The following is a 20,567-nucleotide window of genomic DNA, read 5'->3' on the forward strand; positions in this document are numbered from 1 at the left end:
CAACAATCTGTTGCATGGCAGTGTGTACAAATGTCGGAAAACTGATAGCTCCTTCATCTGAATTCTCACTGCTGGACAAATGCAGTCCAGAACAGGCTTTCTACAAATTAGCTTTTACAGTGGTACCTCCGGTTACGAACTTAATTCGTTGTGGAGGTCCATTCTTAACTGGAAACCGTACTTAACGTGAGGCTCGCTTTCACTAATGGGGCCTCCCACTGCTGCCATGTGACTTCCGCTTGCCTCCCAGGGCAAAGTTCGCAACCAGGAGCATCTACTTCCGGGTTAATGGAGCTCGTTACCCAAAGTGTTCGTAAGGAGGATGGTACGTAACCCGAGGTTCCACTGTATTCAAGTTTCACATATGCAGCTTTATATGTCTTATATACAAAGTATACGAATACTGAAAATGGATTTGCACAGAACCTTTGAATCCAACATTACACAAAAATGGTGGGCTAGCAGACACTTGTTCTCAGCCTGATTTATCTGCAGGGCTGCTGTAAGCCAAAAATGCCGCTCTGGACATGTTATGAGTAGGACAGGTTACAGTTGTAGTAAACAAGTGAACTTTTAAAATACTCTTGCAGCATTCTGAACGAAGCCTGGGTTATAGTTGGCTTAACATTGTTCTAATCTTGTTCGCTTTCCATCTCTGTTCTTTGGAGTGGAGGAGAAGTCTCTCCACCTGGCTAAACACACTGCTTAGATTTCTTAGGGATTCTAGGTAAATCCAGTTGCTTCTGCCACATACATATTAGAAAGCTTCTGACATGATTAAAACATGAAGTGGATGCATTAGCAAAAGGTTTCTTAGCCTAGTGGAAGACCCCAGCGGAGTGCTGGCTTCAGCAGCACATTTACTAAAATTGGAACGATACAGGGAACGCCCCACCATGTTGTGACACGCTAGGCAGGAAAAGGAGATTTAAGGTGATGAAAGGCAGATTCATTTTTAGAACAGCAGAGGCGTGGGCACAATATTCATCTCATCCCCCCTTTTTATATAAATTTGACTTTGCAGGTAAGGAAAAAGTTATGATTTATTAAAATGTTTATTTCATCACATATTTTCATTTAAAGTAAAATACCCAAACTGGCTGACAACATAATTTTAAAAAGAGAGAGAGAGAAATTAGAAGAAACTAAAAATGCTTTCCCCACCTACGCAGGGATCGGAACATAGATCTGTGGATTAAGTCTTATAATCAACAAACAAATAATATACACAAAGGCATGTAGTATATATACAAGATGGTTCAAGGTCTGTCTTCTTTCCTTTAACATTTTACAACTGCTCAGACCAGCTAATACCTCCGCAATGGCTGCACAAGTTTTTTGTTTTTTTAAATGTTTTGAAATGCTCTCAGGAAGCGATTGTACATCAGAAAGTGCAGTTACTTTCTGGCGAATTGTAAAAAGAAAAATGTGCCTTCCACTATCTTCCTACAGGCAGGCACCTTCTCTCCCTTGCCCCCCTTACAATGTCATTGTTAGGCTCCCAAAGGGATTGAATCTTGATAGATTAATAAACAAGATGCACTAACTTTATTAATATAATTAATACCTTGGGGTTACAAGACCAACATTACACATCAATCCTTGCATGCATATAGAATCATAGAATCATAGAGTTGGAAGAGACCACAAGGGCCATCGAGTCCAACCCCCTGCCAAGCAGGAAATACCATCAGAGCACTCCTGACATATGGTTGTCAAGCCTCTGCTTAAAGACCTCAGTTCAGGAATTTAAAACCTCTAGTATTCAAGAAACTGGGATGTATGTAAATAAAACACATTTCTGCTTGATATATGATACAGAGTTGGGATTGACTGTTTTGCCTGTAGATTAATGACAGCATTTCTCAGCTGCGGTGATAACACAAATATGTTCTAAGTCACACAACTTTTGTCCCCTCTGAAATCTCTGATAGGTTTCCCAAGATGTCACATATTCTGTAGGCTGCGAAAGAAACAGGCTGCATTGCAGCAGGGGAGCTGGACGTGCTACCAAAGGCATGCAAGATGACGGAAACAATGTGGCATGGCATTAGGAGTGCTAGGTCCCAGTGAAATGCCATGGCATGCATCTACTCAATGGAACTGGATTAAATTCCACTCTAAGGTCGAATAATTCTTCAGAGCCTACAATCTTCTAGGTGAAAGGCAAATATAATGTCATTATTCATGTCTATAGTATGCTCTTCAAACCTTATTGTGATTTGTCATTTGTTGCGTATTGACACAATGAAAGAAGCCACTGTGCCAACCTTGCACTTTGAGGGTGAAGCTCCCATTAGGCCCTGTGCGCTCTGTTACCTGAGAGCTCATTGATGGAAGTGGTTCAGCTGAAGCCTGGTTATGAAAAATAACATGCTAAACTAGGGATAGGGAACCTGTGGACACCAAAGATGTTGTAGGGACTCCAAATCCCATCATTCCCAGTCAATATGGCCAATGTTCATGGATGACTGGAGCTATAGCCCAGCAACGTCTGAGGGACCACATGTTTCCCATCCCTGAACCAAACCTTCTGCCATTAAAAAGTATAACTTGGAGAGTAACTGATTAAAGAGACGATGAGATTGGGCAAGGTGTTGGAGGAACAGAGAGGGGAAAGCTTTAGCTCACTGGCAGAGCATCTGCCTTGCATGAAGATCCCAGGGTCAATTCCTGACATCTCTAGGTAGGGCTGGAAGAGACTTGTGGCTGAAAGCATGGAGAGCTGCTGCCAACCAATGCAGACAATACTGAGGCAGATGGGCGAATTGTCTGACTCTGCACAAGGGAGCTTCCTGAAAGCAAACTGCTCATAAGGAACCATGACCATGAGAAGTTTCGGTTTCAACATAAACATAAGATCCCAAATTTGAAAGGGGCTATTCTGCTCCACCATTCTAAGACTTCATCTAGAATACTGCATTCACTTCAAGGTGCCAACATTAAAGAAGATGCTAAGAAACTGGAGAGATTAATGGGAATGGTATGGGGTAGATAAAATGTCTCAAAAGGTAGTTCAGATGAAGAAAAAGTATGTAAGGGACTGGGTGTGCTTTGCTCATGGGAAATGATTTTAAAAGTAGTATAGCAGGTTTTCATTATACCTGCAGAACGCAGATGAAGAAGTGTAAACAAGTCACGGGAAAGTAGCTGAAGAAAAACCTAGCAAAATGTCTACAAATCCCTACCCACTACGAGAAGGAAGATGCATTGCAAGGGCTTCCTCCCATCAGGTTGCCCAAACACCTTCCTCCATTATCTTCCTCATATTTTCAACTTTCTGACTGTACCTCTCCCACACACACCAGTAAAAGGGCTCAGGAAAAGAAGGTGGACAGAGACTCAAAGATGGGCAGACTTTCATAACTGAGTGCATTGCACTGCATTCAAGAGAAAGGCAACATGCAGCCACTAGCCTCCTATGTGCCACTGCAGCTTGTGCATTTATTAAAATCCAGGCAATCTCAACCTTCATTTTCACAAATGTACCCTTCTGGACAGCATGCCTGCACAGGTATATTTTGAGTATGTGATGGAAAACACTCTGGTGGCACTTGTAATGCTGAACAAATATCCCACTCTTGGCAGGAATGCAAGAGATTAAATGTGGGCAACGCTGATTGAAACAGGTGTAACATGACACTGAAAAGATGCTTGCTAGCTACTGTGTGGGAAAGTGATTTAAAACAGAAGAGTTTGGCTCAGCCAGGAAATGATTGAGTAGGTTAAGGGTCAGGCCTGCCTTGGGTTAGGTGCAAAGCAGAAAAGAATACTGTCCGTGGGTTCTTTGCTTCCCATCACTGCTTTACATGCGCTGTCTTAAATCAATGCAGGAGAGAATGTGATGCTATCACTACTAAGCATCTCTTCTTGTGGCTTTTAGCAACAGTGGGGAAGGACTGATCTCTGCGCAAATTTGTATAGTCATTAGATGAAAGATGATCTACCAATGTTACTTATTTCCTTAAAAGATTGGAGAGCATTAAAAGGGCGGGGGGAACTAATGTGTCTTTATTATTTGTCACAGGACACTGAGGAGAAAATAAGGTCCGTGAATTATAGATAAGAGGTGATAAATAATAAATATCACTAAAGCATAAATATAGAGAGAATGGTCTTTATTTGATGAGATTTTCTTTTAACCAAAGCTAGTGCCAAGGTATTTGTCAGACAATGTTTTGTACTCTTAGAAAATCCAATTGGGTAGTGAGCAGCTTGTCTCTCTATTTTTGTTTCTCTCTCTCTCTCTCTCTCTCTCTCTCTTTCACACCCACACTCATACTACTACTGAATAGACAAATCCCAAGAGGAACTTTATGTATGTATCAGAGGAAGTTATTGCAAGGAACCCGAAGCTTTGCTTCCCAATAGTGATATGTAAGGGTTTTGCCAAATTTTGCTAACACTTTGCCGATTTCCACCCGGACACTGCTTGCGGCTGCAGTATTCTATATATGTCCAGGAAATTCCAGATGTATGGCAACCCTATGATATGTTTGGGAGAAACAAGCCACGAGTGCCAATTTGAATACCGTGGTTAATGGCCAGTGTTATAGCCAAATGCCGTCAATTATTCAACATGCATGTTTACTTGGAAGTAAATGCTACTGTGGGTGGGGGTGGGTGGGGGTTATTTCCTAGTACACTTATTCAGGATTGCAGCCTGGAAATAGCCATTTTAATCCAACTAGAAAAGTTGCTTTCTATCACTTGCTCACTGATTGAGAGGCAAACCAGTTTGTTGCCACAGCCAAAGAAATAGCAATATGTATTAAGGCTCATGGCCTTGACTTTGCAAAATGGCTTTGCAGATAGACGCAAGTTGCCTCCTGCGGCTCTGGTAGGACGAGAAGCAGGGGAAACAATCCTTTCAAAAACAATCACACACACATTTTCCAAGCCTAGTAATTGTCCTTATGTTTTCCACATCCAAGCTTCCAACTGCTCTCCTTTTTTGCCAAGCTCATATCAGCTTGTCCAGAAATGCCATTTATACAAATTGCTCTGCCTGTAATTCTCCAGTCTACTTGCAGTTGAAGTTAACTGCTGATTTCATCCGGGAGACAAAGCTGTAGTAAAAGAACAGAGCAGATTGTGGTCAGCACCAATACGAGTCTTTCTTCCCTCAGTGAGCTACAACATCATGGAGCTTACAGTTATTGAAGGCCGCGTGGAAGCAACGGTTTGTAGGGAAATGGGACGTTTTCCAGATTTGCCACGGTGACCTAACTATTAGCAAATAAATTCTACAAAGCCACACATACAAAAGCTGTGTGAATGCCATGGTAAGCAGTCTATAAACCACCAAGGCCCCAGATCAGTCATTCGTTTTGCCAGAGAGGCCATTGTGAAAAGGGAGTAAGAGATGTTGGGCCAAAGCCACAAGTGGCCTACTGACTAGGCTTCTTGCCACATATGTTGTCCCTTCCACATGCCTCTTTTTACCTCTGAGCTGGCAACTTGTGGGATGCTTCTATCACATCTATCTGATTTGGCCCAATGGCCTCCAACTGCTCAGCCTCTTCAGATTAGCACTTTTTGCCTGCTTGTGTGTGTAAAAGTCTGTGTTGCAAGCAGCCTACCCACAGGAGCAATTTAATGTCTCATGGAACTCTTGCTGGAAACTAATCTGCAGACCTGTAGCTAAAATAATTACCATATGATTTTCATGAAGAAGAATGTGATGCCAACCCACAGCAATTATGTTGAACTTCTGCCACAACATTCCACAACCATTCTCTTAAGCAAGACTGCCGGGGGTGGAGAAGGTGGAATTGAATCAGTCCTTGAATGGAAATTATATTGAAGCATCTGTTTCGAAAACATGGTCGATGTAGGGTTACCAAATTACCTGAGTGGAAAGACGGCCTGGTCTCCTCTTGTTTCTTTAATAGCAACCTCAAATGCAGGAATTAACAGAAGAATCTTCTCATATGATGGCATCAGCATATCATCAAATGGCTGGTTCAGAAGGTGACAATTCTACTGGTGACTATTTAGGAGTTTCTTTGCCTTTCTTTAAGCATTGGTCTTCCAAGAGGAGCAATACCATCTCACAAACATAAGGTAAAAAGAATGAAAAAGTGGGTTCCCAAATGCAGGTTTGGGCTAAAGGTGGACCCCAAGCCTAAGAGAATGCAGTTAGCGGTGCTGCTAGCATTACATTGTCACCTAGTGACTGCAATGTAGACGAAGAGCAAGGTGAAAAAGCACTGACATTGTCTGCTAAATGAATCTGTACCCCAAGAGAAGAAAGACAACTATATTGATTGCTTTTGTACAAGTTCTTCAAGGCCCTCAGCCTAGATGAACCTGCAAAATCAATATATGTGGTTGCCTTCCTGCTCTGGAAATCTTATTCACAACAGGAGCCTTTCCTGAAGGATTAACAGTTTTTGGGTATAAGCCTTGTGATACAGTCAAAGTTTCCTCTGTGGAGGTTGTATGGAATACCATCTGTCAATTTTCTAACTTTTACAGTAGCAATTAAATCTATTCTGTAAGACGAATAAGACATTAGAGATGGAGGCTTTAAGAAAACTTTGTTTTCAAATGGCAGGAATTCACATCTGAGAGTTGAGAATTAGATTAGACTAATTCACAGGAAACAAAACAGGTGCTGGCAAGCTACTGAATCCTGAGTTGCTGAATCCATCTTTGTAAAAAAAGAGACTTCAAAGTCCTCAATATTATGCTATGGGAAGTAATTTAAGTAAAGACAATTTAAATCACCAAGAAAAGAAAGCACCTTGAATTAAGTAATTGATTTAAATGTTATTAATGCCTTAAACAAAACCGCTTACTAATTGCTCAACATAATCCTGCCTAATTTTCAAAAGAAATTCAAGGCAGCTAACAAATTCAAACATCACTCAGTATTAAAATACATCTCAGCACCCATTCCTAGCCCAAACCATAAGACCAGAACTAAACTACAACAATAATTTCCAAGGCAGGCATCAAAACTAAAATATCAGAAACAAATCAGTCCTCCTCCTAAGCATGTTATCCCTCCACACTTTCTACAATCTATCATCTCTTGATAAATTTCCTGCTGCTTCAGTTGTTCGTCTTCAGCAAATGCATTGACATGATGCATATTGTTTCTTCCAGATCTCTCTCGTGATAAGGTAGACTCAAGTCCATGAAAGCTTATGTCATAATAAATGTGTTAGTTGTTTTTGCTGAAACAGACTCAGAGGGCCCCCTTCTAGAAATTGTTATAACAATTTAGCTTCACCATAAGTACCGCTTTTACATAGTGTTTGAATGTAACTGTAAGCAACAGGGTGGATTAAATATGTGGCCACACAGTGTGATGTATTCTGCCTAGGAAATGGGTGAGGGGAACATTGACTAAATAGGCCTCAAGTCACTGCCAGTTTCAGAGTTCAGCGACCCTGTGATCACACTGCTCCTGACAACCGATTCCTATTCAGCAAGATGCTGTATGAAGAGGACTTGCATTATCCCTCTCTTGAACTATGGGAAATCTCTGGAGTCTTGAAAAGGGGGAATCAGTGGTGCAGTGTTGCTTTCCTTCCCTTAACTCATAAATAGCTAGAAGATGTGTCCCTTTTTGGCAAAAGCTACCAGAACATCCAGTCAACCTACATCCACAAGATACTTTCATAAACCATGGGTTTAATTATATAATTGCTGCTGCTTCATTCAGCAATAGCTGCTCATAGATCCTAGAAATGCAGGTTGTCTCATTGCCATCAAAGCAGGCAAAGGTGTGACACATGACTCTATGGGCCATCAGAGATTGCAACATCAAGGCAGCTAAATTCATCTCAAGTCAGGTAATTAAACCAGATTAAACCTGGAGGGCTGAAATAGCTAGACAGCTGATTCTATTGGCTTTAAATATTTATTTTCATTTATAAAACATTATGTCTCTGATTAAAGAAAAAATAAAGCAAATGTACAATTTAAAAAATCCATACATTCTGACAATAGCTCTCTTAAAGACAGATAACACATAGCTCTAGCAAATCCAGTTCTATAAAGCTCAAACAGTCTACACCAGTAAAGGCACAATCAAATCAGGACAGTCCCTTGGGAGGCCATTTATTCCAAAGCCCAAACATTCCACATAAAATGGTGTGGAAAGGTGTTGGTTTACTCTGCTTAAAGAATTGTCTAAAAACCTGTATCTGAGAAACCAATCCGATGGAGTGGATGAGCACTTAATTACAGCAAGCATTCTTTCACCCCTATTCTAAGGAAGTCAACACTTATGTGATCTATTGAACTGAAGCACAGGAAGAACAAGGTGGTTTGATACTCACAGCATGCCATAATCATGCTCATGGCCAGTTAATTCATTACACAGTTCCTAGAATGCAGATGTGGATCACACACAACACATTTTTGCATGATTGAGAAACTTCAGACCAACTCAACATTCCCTCAGGAATCTGAAATCAACTATAAGTGAAGATCAAAAAAGTGCCTAGATCTCACCACTTGAACAACTAAGCTAACAACAATACAGCATAAAAACTCCAAAAAGAAACACATGTTTATTTGATTGGAAGACATGGTGAAAAATATCCTGAGCATTTGCTATTATGTAATGCACCACTGTATACAAGTAAAAATGGTGGAGAAACTTACCCTTGAAATGCCAACTATTTGCTCATCCGGAAGCAAACTGATGCGCACAAAGCATGATTCAAAGTTGACATCTTCCTTCTCCATGAGATCTTTGCCCTGTAGCAGTGTAACATGCAAGGTGTTGGAGTTCACATTGTATTCCATATTGACTTCCACCTGTCCCACTGTGAACTCATGGCCAAAGTTATTTCCAATTGAGGAGATGGAACAGAGAGAATCGGTGGAGATGGACTTTTTCAGTGGCCCGTAGGGAGCCAACTCAAGGTCTTTGTTCATCAGCTCCAAAGTGCCCAACTCATTAATGTTTTCAAAGGTGTCATCCATTTTCAGGCTGGGCTTGCGAACAGGAGAGGTCCTTTCTCCTGCCTTTCGGAAGTTGCTCGCAGCTCTCTACAGACAGTAAGCAGAACAGAAAGCTAGTCAGAGCTCAAGATTAACTTTAAACTATTTACTACTGTAAAACATCAACCTTTTGCAAGCCCCAGAGTTTAATTTCCCCACATGCCCTCGTAGTCCCACCACTGATTAAAATTCTGAACTCAAGTGGGAGCTCTTAATCAAATCTGCTATTATGATGGTGCACAGGGGGGGGGGAATGGATGATTGTGGTAACTGAAGGATTTCTCAATGCCCTTTACCTTTTGCTTGATCTGAGAATATGTGGTCCCATATTTTTGTTCTAGGTATCTGTAGTCGTAGTTTGGAAATGGAGATGGTGCAGGATAGCTGCCCGACCTCCACAGCTTCCACAGGTTTACTCCAGCTATTGCCAGCAGAACAAGTGCTCCAGTAATATAGATACCTATTTCCCATCCAGGTGGACTTCTTATGACTGGAAAAAGAGAGTGAGTTATCATGGCACATTGAAATCTTACAGAAACATTATAGGAATATTAAGTGGCCTTCTGTGTGGTATCTTCTGTGATGCTGTGATGAAGGTGCAAATTAAGGTTCTAACCGTTCTTAATTCATAACCACCACCAACCCCACACCAACAGTATACAACATTTCACACAAAACTTCACCACAATGGCTTGACACAACGGAACACATCTTTCTTTTCAAATCTAAACTATAATCTCTCTGTACAGCGAACTATCTAAGAAAATATGTGATTGCTTAACATAACAGGATTTTTTGTTTACAGCCATTGAAGTAACTTCCCAAATTTAGGAGAATTACAACACTTTGTTTTTATCATCACTCTGCAACTTTCTGTTCATAAGAAAAATCTTTCATTAAATGATTTCACATTATTCAGTTCTTGTTCAATATTTTTGCTGGCTGATCTGTGAATACTACCCATTACTAGTTTATAAAGAAGCATTTTCTTTCTTTCAGCTTTTCAAAATTGATCTATTTTTCCTCTTACCAGTGAGAATAAAAATGTGTTTATTTCTTCATGGTTTCGGAAAACATTTCCCCCCTACATTTTGACTTTTAGCTTTCAAATATTCTGTTTCTATATGTATCCAAGCAGTCTCCTCACCAGACTTGGACTGCAATAATCTTTTCAATGTAGATAGATGGCCCACTGTTCAACCATGCTATGAATTTCATACTGGCACAGAAAATTGCTCCCACCTGATTATGATAAATGGGAACAGCTTTCAAGCAAACACACATTCTACAGTTTGCAGTGATCTACAAGAAGTGGCAATAAGATACACAATTGAACCAACTTAATGCACAACTTCTTCACATACCAAGTATTGTTGTGTTTCTAGAAAGACAGGTATTCACACAACTGCTTCCAAGAGACCTGAAGCCCCATATACTTTCACTAGCTACTTCCCAACAGAGAAATTCATTTGAAAAACCTCTAGTAACCAGCTGAGACAATAATATATGGTTCTTTGCTTGGAAACAGATGAATCAATGATCAGGCGTTAATACTGAGCAACAACACGTCTACATTCCCTAGCCTGGTGCCTTCCAAATTTCAACTACAACACCCATCATCCTTGACTATGCTGGTTGGGGCTGTTGTAGTCCAAAACATCTGGAGGACATTAGACTGGGGTAGGCCACCAATTATTCTCCTCAAGCATCTTCTTTCCACAGACCTTAACTAGAGAATTTACTCTGTGTGCACCTGGTAGTATTGAGCTTCTCATAAATCTCTCACCATCTCACCTAGCTTGGCCCTTAGAATAAGTTCTTATGTTAGAAAGCTACTGGATTGAAGGTAAGGGCTTCATCAAATGATACATGTGAGATGCAGCCCTCAGTATTTGTCTGGATATCCTCCTGTCTCTGGGGCTGTAAGAGTTTTCTGGATGTTCTGTCCAGAAAATTTCTAAATGGAAGGCACATCACATTATTATTGTTTGAGCAGGGAGACTTTTACCAAGACTGACATCTCCAAACAAAACCCTAGCGGAGTTTGTTCAGCATTCAAGATACTCACCACTGAGTTGGTGCTCAGCAACGTTATTATCCATGGTGACTATCCTGAGTAAGGGCAGTTACCTAGAAGAATACACAAACAGTGAGGAAATCAAGACAATGCTGTATAACACTGAAAGTACCTCAAGACCAGATTTATTCTATAACTAATTAATGAAAAGCTAATACAAACCCCCTTTCTTCTGTTTCCACAATGATTGGCACAACGATTGGGAAGGGATCCTGCTGTTTTTAGTCATTTTTTGTTCTTTAGTCTGCCCTCTTGCATTTATTTTAGTTTTACTGGATTGTATTGGGTGCTTTAATTACTTTTATTGTATGCAGTCTAAAAACTTTGGTGTACAGCATCTAATACATGTATGTAGTATTATGACTACTGATACTACTAATAGCAGAAATGACATTACACACTTTGCTACACATATAAAATATTCCTTTGCATTCTGTCATGGGAAGCCCAATCCTCTTAGGCTGCTTTGGCTACAGAGGTGCTACAACTGCTGCAGCATCCTGTGTCTCTGTGAAGTGGAGCAGCGCCTTTCTCTGCTCCTGTATTACTGGGCCAATGGGCTTGTTGGCCCAATGCTCCAATGGCTCTAACAGCAGCAGGCCTGCCCATATCACTGAAGAGGCCCCTTAGCCCTGTAGTCCCTGGAACTAGACCATGCTGGTGTAGGAGAGTTGATGGCTACTGCTAGGCCAGCGTCAGGCCAAAAGGGTTTCACTGCTTGAGGTCCGGGACCAAGAGTCCCAGAACCTAAATTCCAACGCCATTGCATAATAAAGCAAAGGATCCAGTCATCATGGTTTTAAGAGTACATTTATATGGCAGCTTCCCCTCCACTGTGTTTTAATATTTCTGCATAAGCTTTGCATTTCATTCTGTTTCACCCAAGAATCTTCAGATCAAATTAGTCACACTTCAGTCCCGTTTAAATAAACAGAACTTTACACACTCATTGGCTAATTTTATGGGACAGAAATGTCACTAACTTAGTCTGGATCTGAACCACTGTGGCATGGCTGCCACCAAATTTCCAAACAGAGGCACCGTGCCTTTAACTGTTGTGTGATAGGCAGCTCAACAAATGCTACTTTCCCCAACATGAAAAGGATGAAACGTGGGATTTAAAATAATAATAATAATAATAATAATAATAATAATAATAATAATAATAATAATCTGTCATGCATATGGAAAGCAAAAAGCTGAGAACTCTGTTGGTTAATTTTCTTTTTGGTTAATCTGCATCTTGAAATAATAATTATAATTTTATTATTTATTCCCCGCCCATTTGGGTGGGTTTCCCCAGCCACTCTGGGAGGCTTACAGCATATTTAAAAACAAAATAAAAACATCAAGCATTAAAAACCTCCTGATACAGGGCTGCCTTCGGATGTCTTCTAAAATTTGTGTAATTCTCTATCTCCTTGACATCTGAAGGGAGGGCATTCCACAGGGAGGGCGCTACTACTGAGAAGGCCTTCTGCCTGGTTCCCTGCAACTTCGCTTCTTGAGGTGAGGAAACCAGCAGAAGACCCTTGGAGGAGGAGTTTGGTGTCTTGGCTGGACGATGGGGATGGAGAAATCCTCTGTTTAGGCCTGCTGCAATATATCACCATTGTGGCACAGTTGTTCCCGAGAGCTTCTCTTCCCCAAAGGCTTCCCTTTACACAGTTAGCCTAATGTTAACCAGCTCCATGCAGCTCAGGCTGATGGTAACCAAATCGTGAAATATATTAGCATGAGTAGAATTTTATCTAAAATATGGGGATAACAATACAGTCTCTTTCTGCTGGGCTGTTGTAAGCAAAATTAGCAGCCAACAACCTAATAAGAAGAGGAAAAACCACTGTGTATGTTGTTTTAGTTTATTGTTTTTGATACGGATACCAGGTTACTTTGGTGGATGAAGCAGGGACATGGTTTGATCACCCAACCAGATTTTCTTTTTTTTTGGGGGGGGGGGACTAGCTGCCACAAGCAGCCAATAACACCAAGGCAGCATCCATCTGGCTGAGTTCCCAATGGCATATGAATTAGGCCTTGGAGTTTGCATTGTAAACTCTTCCAATAACCAGCAGTGTCCCAATGGTCTGCAAGAGAGAACAAGTTTACAGTCTCAGCCAGTGTGCTCAGTGTACACTTATGCAAGAAGAGATTCTCCTCTGTCTTTTGGTACTGCATGAGTCACCAGTGCATGGTGTTTTGTGGAAATGCGTTATTAAAACCTGCTTCTCAAGTACATCACCCCGGATTAGAGGTCACTGATTGCTGGAACCTAGCAAAATTACTACACTACAACCTGCCAGTGGAGGAGGTCTGATTTATCTTTCATTCCTGAAGGCTCTTTCTTTGCTTGCTGGGGAGGAATTACTGCATTGTTCCATTCCGTGTCCAGCTGATGAATGGCTCTGTAAGGGTTTGCTTGAGAATTTCCTGCTTACCCTCTATCCATCTGAGCAGGGAGTGACCCCATGTTTTTTTTCATCGAGAACCTCCATCAAGATTTTTCATTACAACTCCTAGTGGGTAAGCTGAATATTCAGGTGTATGAGGAGCAAGTTGCCCTACAAAGTCTCCCCTAACTCAGCATCTCATGGTCTTTTGAAAAAGACCCCACAATGCAGAAAAGGTGGGTTCATGTTTAGTTGTATTGAGAATCCCCAGATACTGATGAATACCTTAATTTTAAAGCCTATGTCATGGAGCGGCTGGATGCACAGGATTGGTGGGAGGCACCAGCTGGGGAGCCCCCAAAGGAAGACTGCTCAGAGCCAGGGGATTGGTGGTGGGACGACAGTGAGTGGTCGGAGGGACAAGAGTGAGAAAGAACAGATTGGGAGGAGGAAGGGTAATACGCAGGGGAGGTAAGAGTGTTTAGTGAGCAGGAAGAGTCTGTTCCAGACTCTGAGGCAGAAGAGGGGGCTGGAGAGGTGTGGGGCCAGGAGACAAGAGAAGCAGGATGATGAAAGCTGGGTTGTCTCCCTCTCCTGAAAGTCTCCCCCTCCAACTGCACCCAGTGTTAGGATATTCTGTTCCACCTTAAGGAACTGGCATGACTGTTGTGTGTCACATGCCTGTTTACACTCCAGCACAGCTTGCTGGGAACTTCCATTTGTGTATAACTTTTGCTTATGTGCTGTTTGCTTGGACACGAAAGAGAGAAGACGTGTTTTCCTTTTGTCCTGATGTATGCTGAATAAACTGCTTGTAAATATGCTCACAATTGCCCCAATTCCTTGGCTACACCCCAACACCCAGCTCTCCTCCCCCTTGGTCTCCTTGGGCATGCAGGGAAATTAAGCAGGTTGAACAGAAATCAGTTTTGTGCAGGCACAGTTTGAGACTGCTTGGGAAAGACCCAGCAGAGAAGTAGCCTTGGTGTGCACTAGGAAGGCGGGGACCTTTAGTCCTCACACCTGCCTCATCAGGGCAAGACCTGCAGAGAAAGGTTGCTGGGACCACTAGGCTGCAGTGCTTCTGTTTCACTTATATTCTGCATGGGCCATATTATCTCTTCCAGGTTCTTCACGCTTCCTCAAGAGCAGACAGTATTATTATACTATATTATATTAGTATACTTTCTGGCTTAGAGCACAGTGCTCGGGCAACTTCCTCTCTCTTCTTGCCTGTCTGCTGCACTCCAGTGGTAAAAGGGCACTGTGGAATATGAAGCCCCTGGTATGGGAGGAGGGAGTCCCACAAGGACAATCTGGCTCAAGGAGTACTGTGTGAGGGGTCTCAGTTCAGGGGTCCCTGGCTTCATTGTCAGGCCTTGGGTATGGGGGTCCAGCACTTCCATGGCTTGCACCATTAGGCCTCTTGATCTGGCTGGCTCCTCTGTCTTTGGGTCAGAGTCCTGGTGGTTGTTTGAGATTTGGAAGGCTATTGGAAAAGTTTACAACATTGTCTACCGTCTGTCTGTAGCTCTCCGCTTTTTGTTACTTATGGTTTTACTGAATTGCTGTGTGCCCAGTGATATCTTGGGAAGAATCAGCTTGGATGCCACCCATCACAGTAGATTCTGAGGACGTACTTAAGGAAAAATATATTCCAAAGTTTTCATCATATTAACTTTACTATTGCCTGCAATTTGTACATCAGCTTTATTTGATGCATTCCATTCACAGATGGAACTCATTTACATTATATTGGACTATTTATTATTTCCGTCACATACTGTTTTCATGGATTGTTTATTATTTCTGTTATGGACAAGCTTCATGTTGGTTGTTTAAATTTGTTGAGGCTTAGTTTTGTGATGTGTTGTATTTTCATTAATGCATGCATCAACAACAATCTTACTAACAGTCTTGCTGTTCAGTTTGTACTTGCTATTTCCCCATCACTCGCCTCGTTTTCTGTGTACAGATGATCCTGTGTTGGATAATATATGGACAAATAATTTAATATGGAGCTGGCCTTATTGAGAGGTCACTGCAAAATAAATAGATGATGCCAGAGCTGAGGAAAGGACTCCTCCAACTGTTTATTATCGCTACTGCTCAGAGCCTACAGGAACAGTCTCCCAAGGTACATGGGCATTGTATTGCTATGTTTAGACAGAAATTCATTTCCATGCAATAAATAACAATAAAAAATTGGCGCCCCATGAAATTTGCAAAGAGGAAGGATGAACTGTGCAGGAAATCCCTCTTCTCAGTGTTTACTTTCAGGGGAGAAGAGAGACCCCCCCAGCCACACTTTGCTTACAAAAGGAAAGCACTGAAGCCCAGAGAGTGCATGCCAAAGGGTGCTCTCTGAGCCCAATTTCACCCTTCGGGATCAAAGGTGAAATGAGAAAAAATACACTGGAGAAAGGAAGGCTCAGGCACCTTCAATGAATCAACCTATGCAGGTAAAGTGACTGCAGCCCATTTCTGTTGACTGAGCACTTCACTTCCCTCAGTCAACACTATTCAATCTCCATTCCTACTCAGAAGATCTTGGGCACTACTCTCCTCTGTCAAGGTTATTCACCAGGGGCAAACAGAAAAGTGGTGGCCAAGGTGGTTGGTTAGTTTTTTGGGGGAGGGAGGGGGTAGAGGGAGAGCCAAGGGGAATTTTAACCCCTCTAGTATTTTCCTGGTCATTTAAAAAGACCCTCTCTTACCTACCTCCATAAGCATTGGGGGGTGGGGTAGAGAATAATGTTGCTCCTCCTGTTTGTTTATTATGAGGCTTTGAAAAGACTCTTCCACTCAATGCACCCCACAGGTGAATATTTAGAATATTTGCACCCCTGCCTCTCGGTCATGATTTTCATGTCCAAGGTGGCTTACAATACAGTTAACAAGCTAACTGAAAACCCACATTTTTAAAACAACTGTTGAATGTGGGAAGGGTCAGCAACTGGAGCAGATTCTGTGTGTGTTGCTCATACCACTGTACTGCTTTTTGTTTTGTTTTGTTTTTTTAAAAAGGCTAGAGACAGTAGGTAAAATAAAGAGCATTTGAACCAGCATCTTCCTGTCTAATAAAAGTACCCATATCCCAGAATCCTCTGCAAAGCCATCTTCACACAGCAGGGACCACATAACTTGCCTGGTCGCAAGCATGCAGTGAGATGTCGAAACTAGCAGACTGAGGTGGAGAAGCAAAATCGATGGAACAGAATTCCTAATCATATAAAAGCAAAAAACAAAGCAAACCAGAGATCCGTCAAGCAGTTCACAGTTCATTTTGCTTGTGAACAGTAAGGCACCCATATATTTTGAAGAGCAAACAGAAAAGAAAACCAGAATAACCATTGCCATTCCTGTTGCCTAAATGAAATATTAAACAATACTATTTTCATCAAACCCCAACTAGGTTTTTCATAGAAAAGTGTCATTTATGGACTGGTTCACACGTGCATACATATACCGTAACTTTATTCAACTGAAAAGCATTGGGCTAGATCTATACCACACTAGTTGCACTTAAGTTACCAATGAAATCAGTGAGACTTCCGTCATGACTAACTTGTCCCATTGATTTCAATGGGGCCTATATGCAACTAACTTATAATGCAACCCTAACCATGCCTATTCAAAAGTTAAGTCTTATTGAATTCATTGGCGCTTACTTTCAGGTAAGTGGCGTTAGGGTTGCAACCAATTGTGTCTGAAGTGAGGTGAAGTGACATGGAAGTTGCGTCTCTGCTCTTTGATCTGTGGTAATGCATTCACACATGCAAGGCAAGTAAGCCATAAAGTGATAAACATACATCTGCACTGATTTGAAACCTTTAAAAAAAAATACCTACCCAGGAAGTGGGACATTCTTAATAAAGGCAAAACCTGAAGGTAAGAGACATAATCCTAAAAAAACTACAGAAAAAGTCAAGTAGCAAAGATTCTGAGAGTCCAAGGCACTGGGTTGCTCTCAGCAGCAGGGAAAACTACTCACCTGCCATGAGCTTTACCATTCACAATTTTAGAGAGTGCTCTTGGTGAGCCCAACTAGCTGAAAAGCTCACTTTGTGTAATCTCAGCACCCTGCACAAATCTAACTGTACGGGAGTCCATAATCTTCAGAGATGAGGGCTTTCAAGGGAGGACAATACCTGGGCCATTTATTGTATTTGATATTCTGACTTATTCTGTATCTTCTTTAGGATGCTTTTTTATTTTGGAGTTGTTTGTAGATTCAGAAACAAACCTTTTAATCACTGGGCACTATATACATCCCCCAAACATATGATGGATATTTAATTTTGGTGTATAAGAGTAACACGGAGTGTGTGTGGAGGCATTCTTTGACATGTTCTGGGGGTAAGCTTAATTTAATACATTAATTATACATAACACAGTAGGTACAATATGCACACTAGTGCCAGCCTTCCAGGCAAATCATGAGCAATCACTAGAACTGTCCTTGGTACTGAAAAGCATTCCAGCCTGAGCTTGAGCTGTCCAAAAATACTAAAGAAGGATAATGAAGAATTTGACTTATTCTGATCCACTTACTTGATGAAATAATTAGGTACTGGCCTTTCCAAGAAGACTTTAGGCCAATCCATTATTCATCACCCCAAACTGAAACTAAGCCTGAAGCTCTATTATACAAAGCCTGAAATGTTGTACAGGCTTTCCTGGGAGTAAGTCCCATATGTTCCAAGTAAATATGCATACGATTGCACTGCATGCCTGGCTGGATGTAACAGCCATCTGTTTACATTCATCTTTGGTTACTCTGACCCATTCCTCCCCTTTCTCTATTGGCTTGTTATCCATGCTTTTCTCTTTTCTAGTATTGGAAGCTCCTTGAGACAGGGATCTGTCTTTTGCTAATTTTACTCAGCAAAATGCAACATTGCTCTTCAACCACAATGGTAAGCAAAAGGCAAGAATCGAGTTTATAAATGTAATTATGCAAACTATTCCCTCAACTGCAAGATTGTGTACTTTGAGATTCCAATCCCAAATGGCCTGACAACTCTGCACTGCCGCAGAATGGTTACAAGATGAGCCTGAGACATGATTCATTCTGCAAAATAAATAAAGGCAGTGAGTAAACACCAGCAAGAGAATGACCCCAAAAAATTCTTGTCATTTGTAACCCGAGTAGGGTTGGCATCTGGGAGGGTTTTCAGCTACACTTCAACGCAAGACAACAGGCAATTTAAAAAATGTTGCACTTAATTAGATTTATAGCCTGGCCAGGCTCAAAAGATAAGTGCTTTTGTTCTCTTTCATCCTAAAAAAAGCCAAAAAATGCATAGAGTAGCTCACAACCATACTTCTAGAAAACAGATAGGAAACATTCCTAAATAAATTTCCTCAAATGAGGCTGAGAAGAAATGCAGATTTCCCAAATCCAACACCCTCATCATTTGAGACATATAGAGGTCGGGTAAGAGAGCAAGACAAGGTGGATGTACCCAAGGACTGTCAAAAACCTTTTCTCTGGTCACAACATTGACAGAAGACACAGGGCAGCCAAGTCATGCAGCTCTTGAAGTCCCTGTGTTGCTGGGATTTACTGTGTGTGTGTGGTGCAATGACCCTTAAGGTGTCAGTGCAGTAATTCAGATCTATGCAACATGCCCAAAATGCTTGGGGAAATTATTCCCATTCTAGTGCTACTAGCCTGCTATGAGGACAAAAGCCTTCAAGTCTCTATTCAGAGTACCCGGGATGAAAACAAAACTGAAAAAGATTAGCATAAATTCACATTATGATGTGGAAAGGACAGAGAGGGACCTGGAGGAAATTTCAACCTTCTATGCTTTCGTTTCCACTAAACAGCTGCTTGCATTTCCAAGTTTATCTTTGCAGCCCTATTCTTTGAAACAGATGCAAAGGGGGTCAGACTTTTCAAAAGGACTAAAGTTTGGAGAAGGACAGATTTTCAGTCAGTGAGGAAAAGGCTAGCATAGCTCCTTGAACATTTTAAAGGCCTATGCTTGTCTACATCTCTGCTGCATACCTCAAATCCACATTTTTAGTCAGCTTCATGGGCTAAGCTAACTTTTTCTGCATTCACTTGGGGGTAATCTCTGGGAGGGTGGGAATGCTGAGTGTGGGTGGGATCAGAGTCAAAAATAGGCACAGCCATCCTTTCTCTCTCTTTCTGCAACCCCTCTCTACTTCTCTGGGGGAGGACAGATCCCTCTTGCCAGAGGTATGACGTGATCACTTACTTGGAGAGCTTTTAAAATTAGGCCAATGGCTGCACATAATTATGTTTGGGGCCATGAGCAGCCCATCCCACTCAACAGTTAAGAGGTAGAGAACAGGTGTTGCATGCTGAACACTCTAGTTTCAACACCAAGCATTTCAAGTTAAAGGGATCTTCAGGATCTCAAGATTGTTCACAGCCCTTTGCGCCAAGGTTTAGCATTGTATCCAACTAAATCTTACTCAGAGTAGACCCACTGAAATTAATGGGGCAACTAACTTAGGTTCTACTCTGAGTAGGAGAGGTGCCAGCCAGAGCTGACAGTCCTGAGTTAGACTGGCCAGTGATCTGACTCATTGTAAGACAGATTCATATGCTTGTGTATCAAAGAAGAAATGTTTCCCAGTTTGCTGTTTCGAGATCTGCTGGATCTCTTGGTGGCTTTTGATATCATCGACCATAACATCCTTCTGAACCGTCTAGAGGGGCTGGGAGCTGGGGGCAGAAAGTGGTGGTGAAGGATGAGTGTTCAGACCCCTGGGCTCTCACTTGTGGGGTGCCTCAGGGATCTGTCCTCTCCCCCATGCTTTTTAACATCTACATGCAGCCGCTGGGAGAGGTCATCAGGGGGTTTGGGCTGGGTATTCATCAATATGTGGATGATACCCAGCTCTTGTTAGGATATTTCCGTTCCACCTTAAAAGGGAGCAGGCTTTGTGAGTCACAGAGTCTGTGTATTTCCTGTTCACAGGATGTTTTCTGTTTTGATAGAGCTGTTGTCTCTCTCTTGGTGCCTGAACACTGAAGCAGGCGGTCATGTTTTTCTTTGTTCTGACCAACGCTGAATAAACTTAAATAATGCTCTCCTGCGTGCATCTTTCGCTGTGCATCATCTGCTGATAGGAGTGTGCATCAGCTGTGGAGTGTG

General features: G+C 41.7%; 1 protein-coding gene across 2 annotated transcripts in view; it reads right to left on the bottom strand.

Annotated features, from left to right (window-relative positions):
- The window catches only part of SYT12 (synaptotagmin 12), a 51,447-nt gene that overhangs the window by 18,863 nt on the left and 12,017 nt on the right, over window positions 1–20,567 (bottom strand). For both annotated transcript variants that reach the window (XM_082191635.1, XM_082191636.1), the window contains exons 3-5: window positions 11,033–11,094; window positions 9,261–9,454; window positions 8,623–9,012 (exon numbers count right to left, since the gene is read on the bottom strand). In XM_082191635.1, the coding sequence (XP_082047761.1) occupies window positions 8,623–9,012; window positions 9,261–9,454; window positions 11,033–11,066 (618 nt within the window). In that variant the 5' untranslated portion in view covers window positions 11,067–11,094. The remainder of the gene's footprint in view (window positions 1–8,622; window positions 9,013–9,260; window positions 9,455–11,032; window positions 11,095–20,567) is intronic.

This window comes from Podarcis vaucheri, assembly GCF_965113315.1.
Source record: "Podarcis vaucheri genome assembly, chromosome: 1".
Classification (NCBI taxonomy): domain Eukaryota; kingdom Metazoa; phylum Chordata; class Lepidosauria; order Squamata; family Lacertidae; genus Podarcis; species Podarcis vaucheri.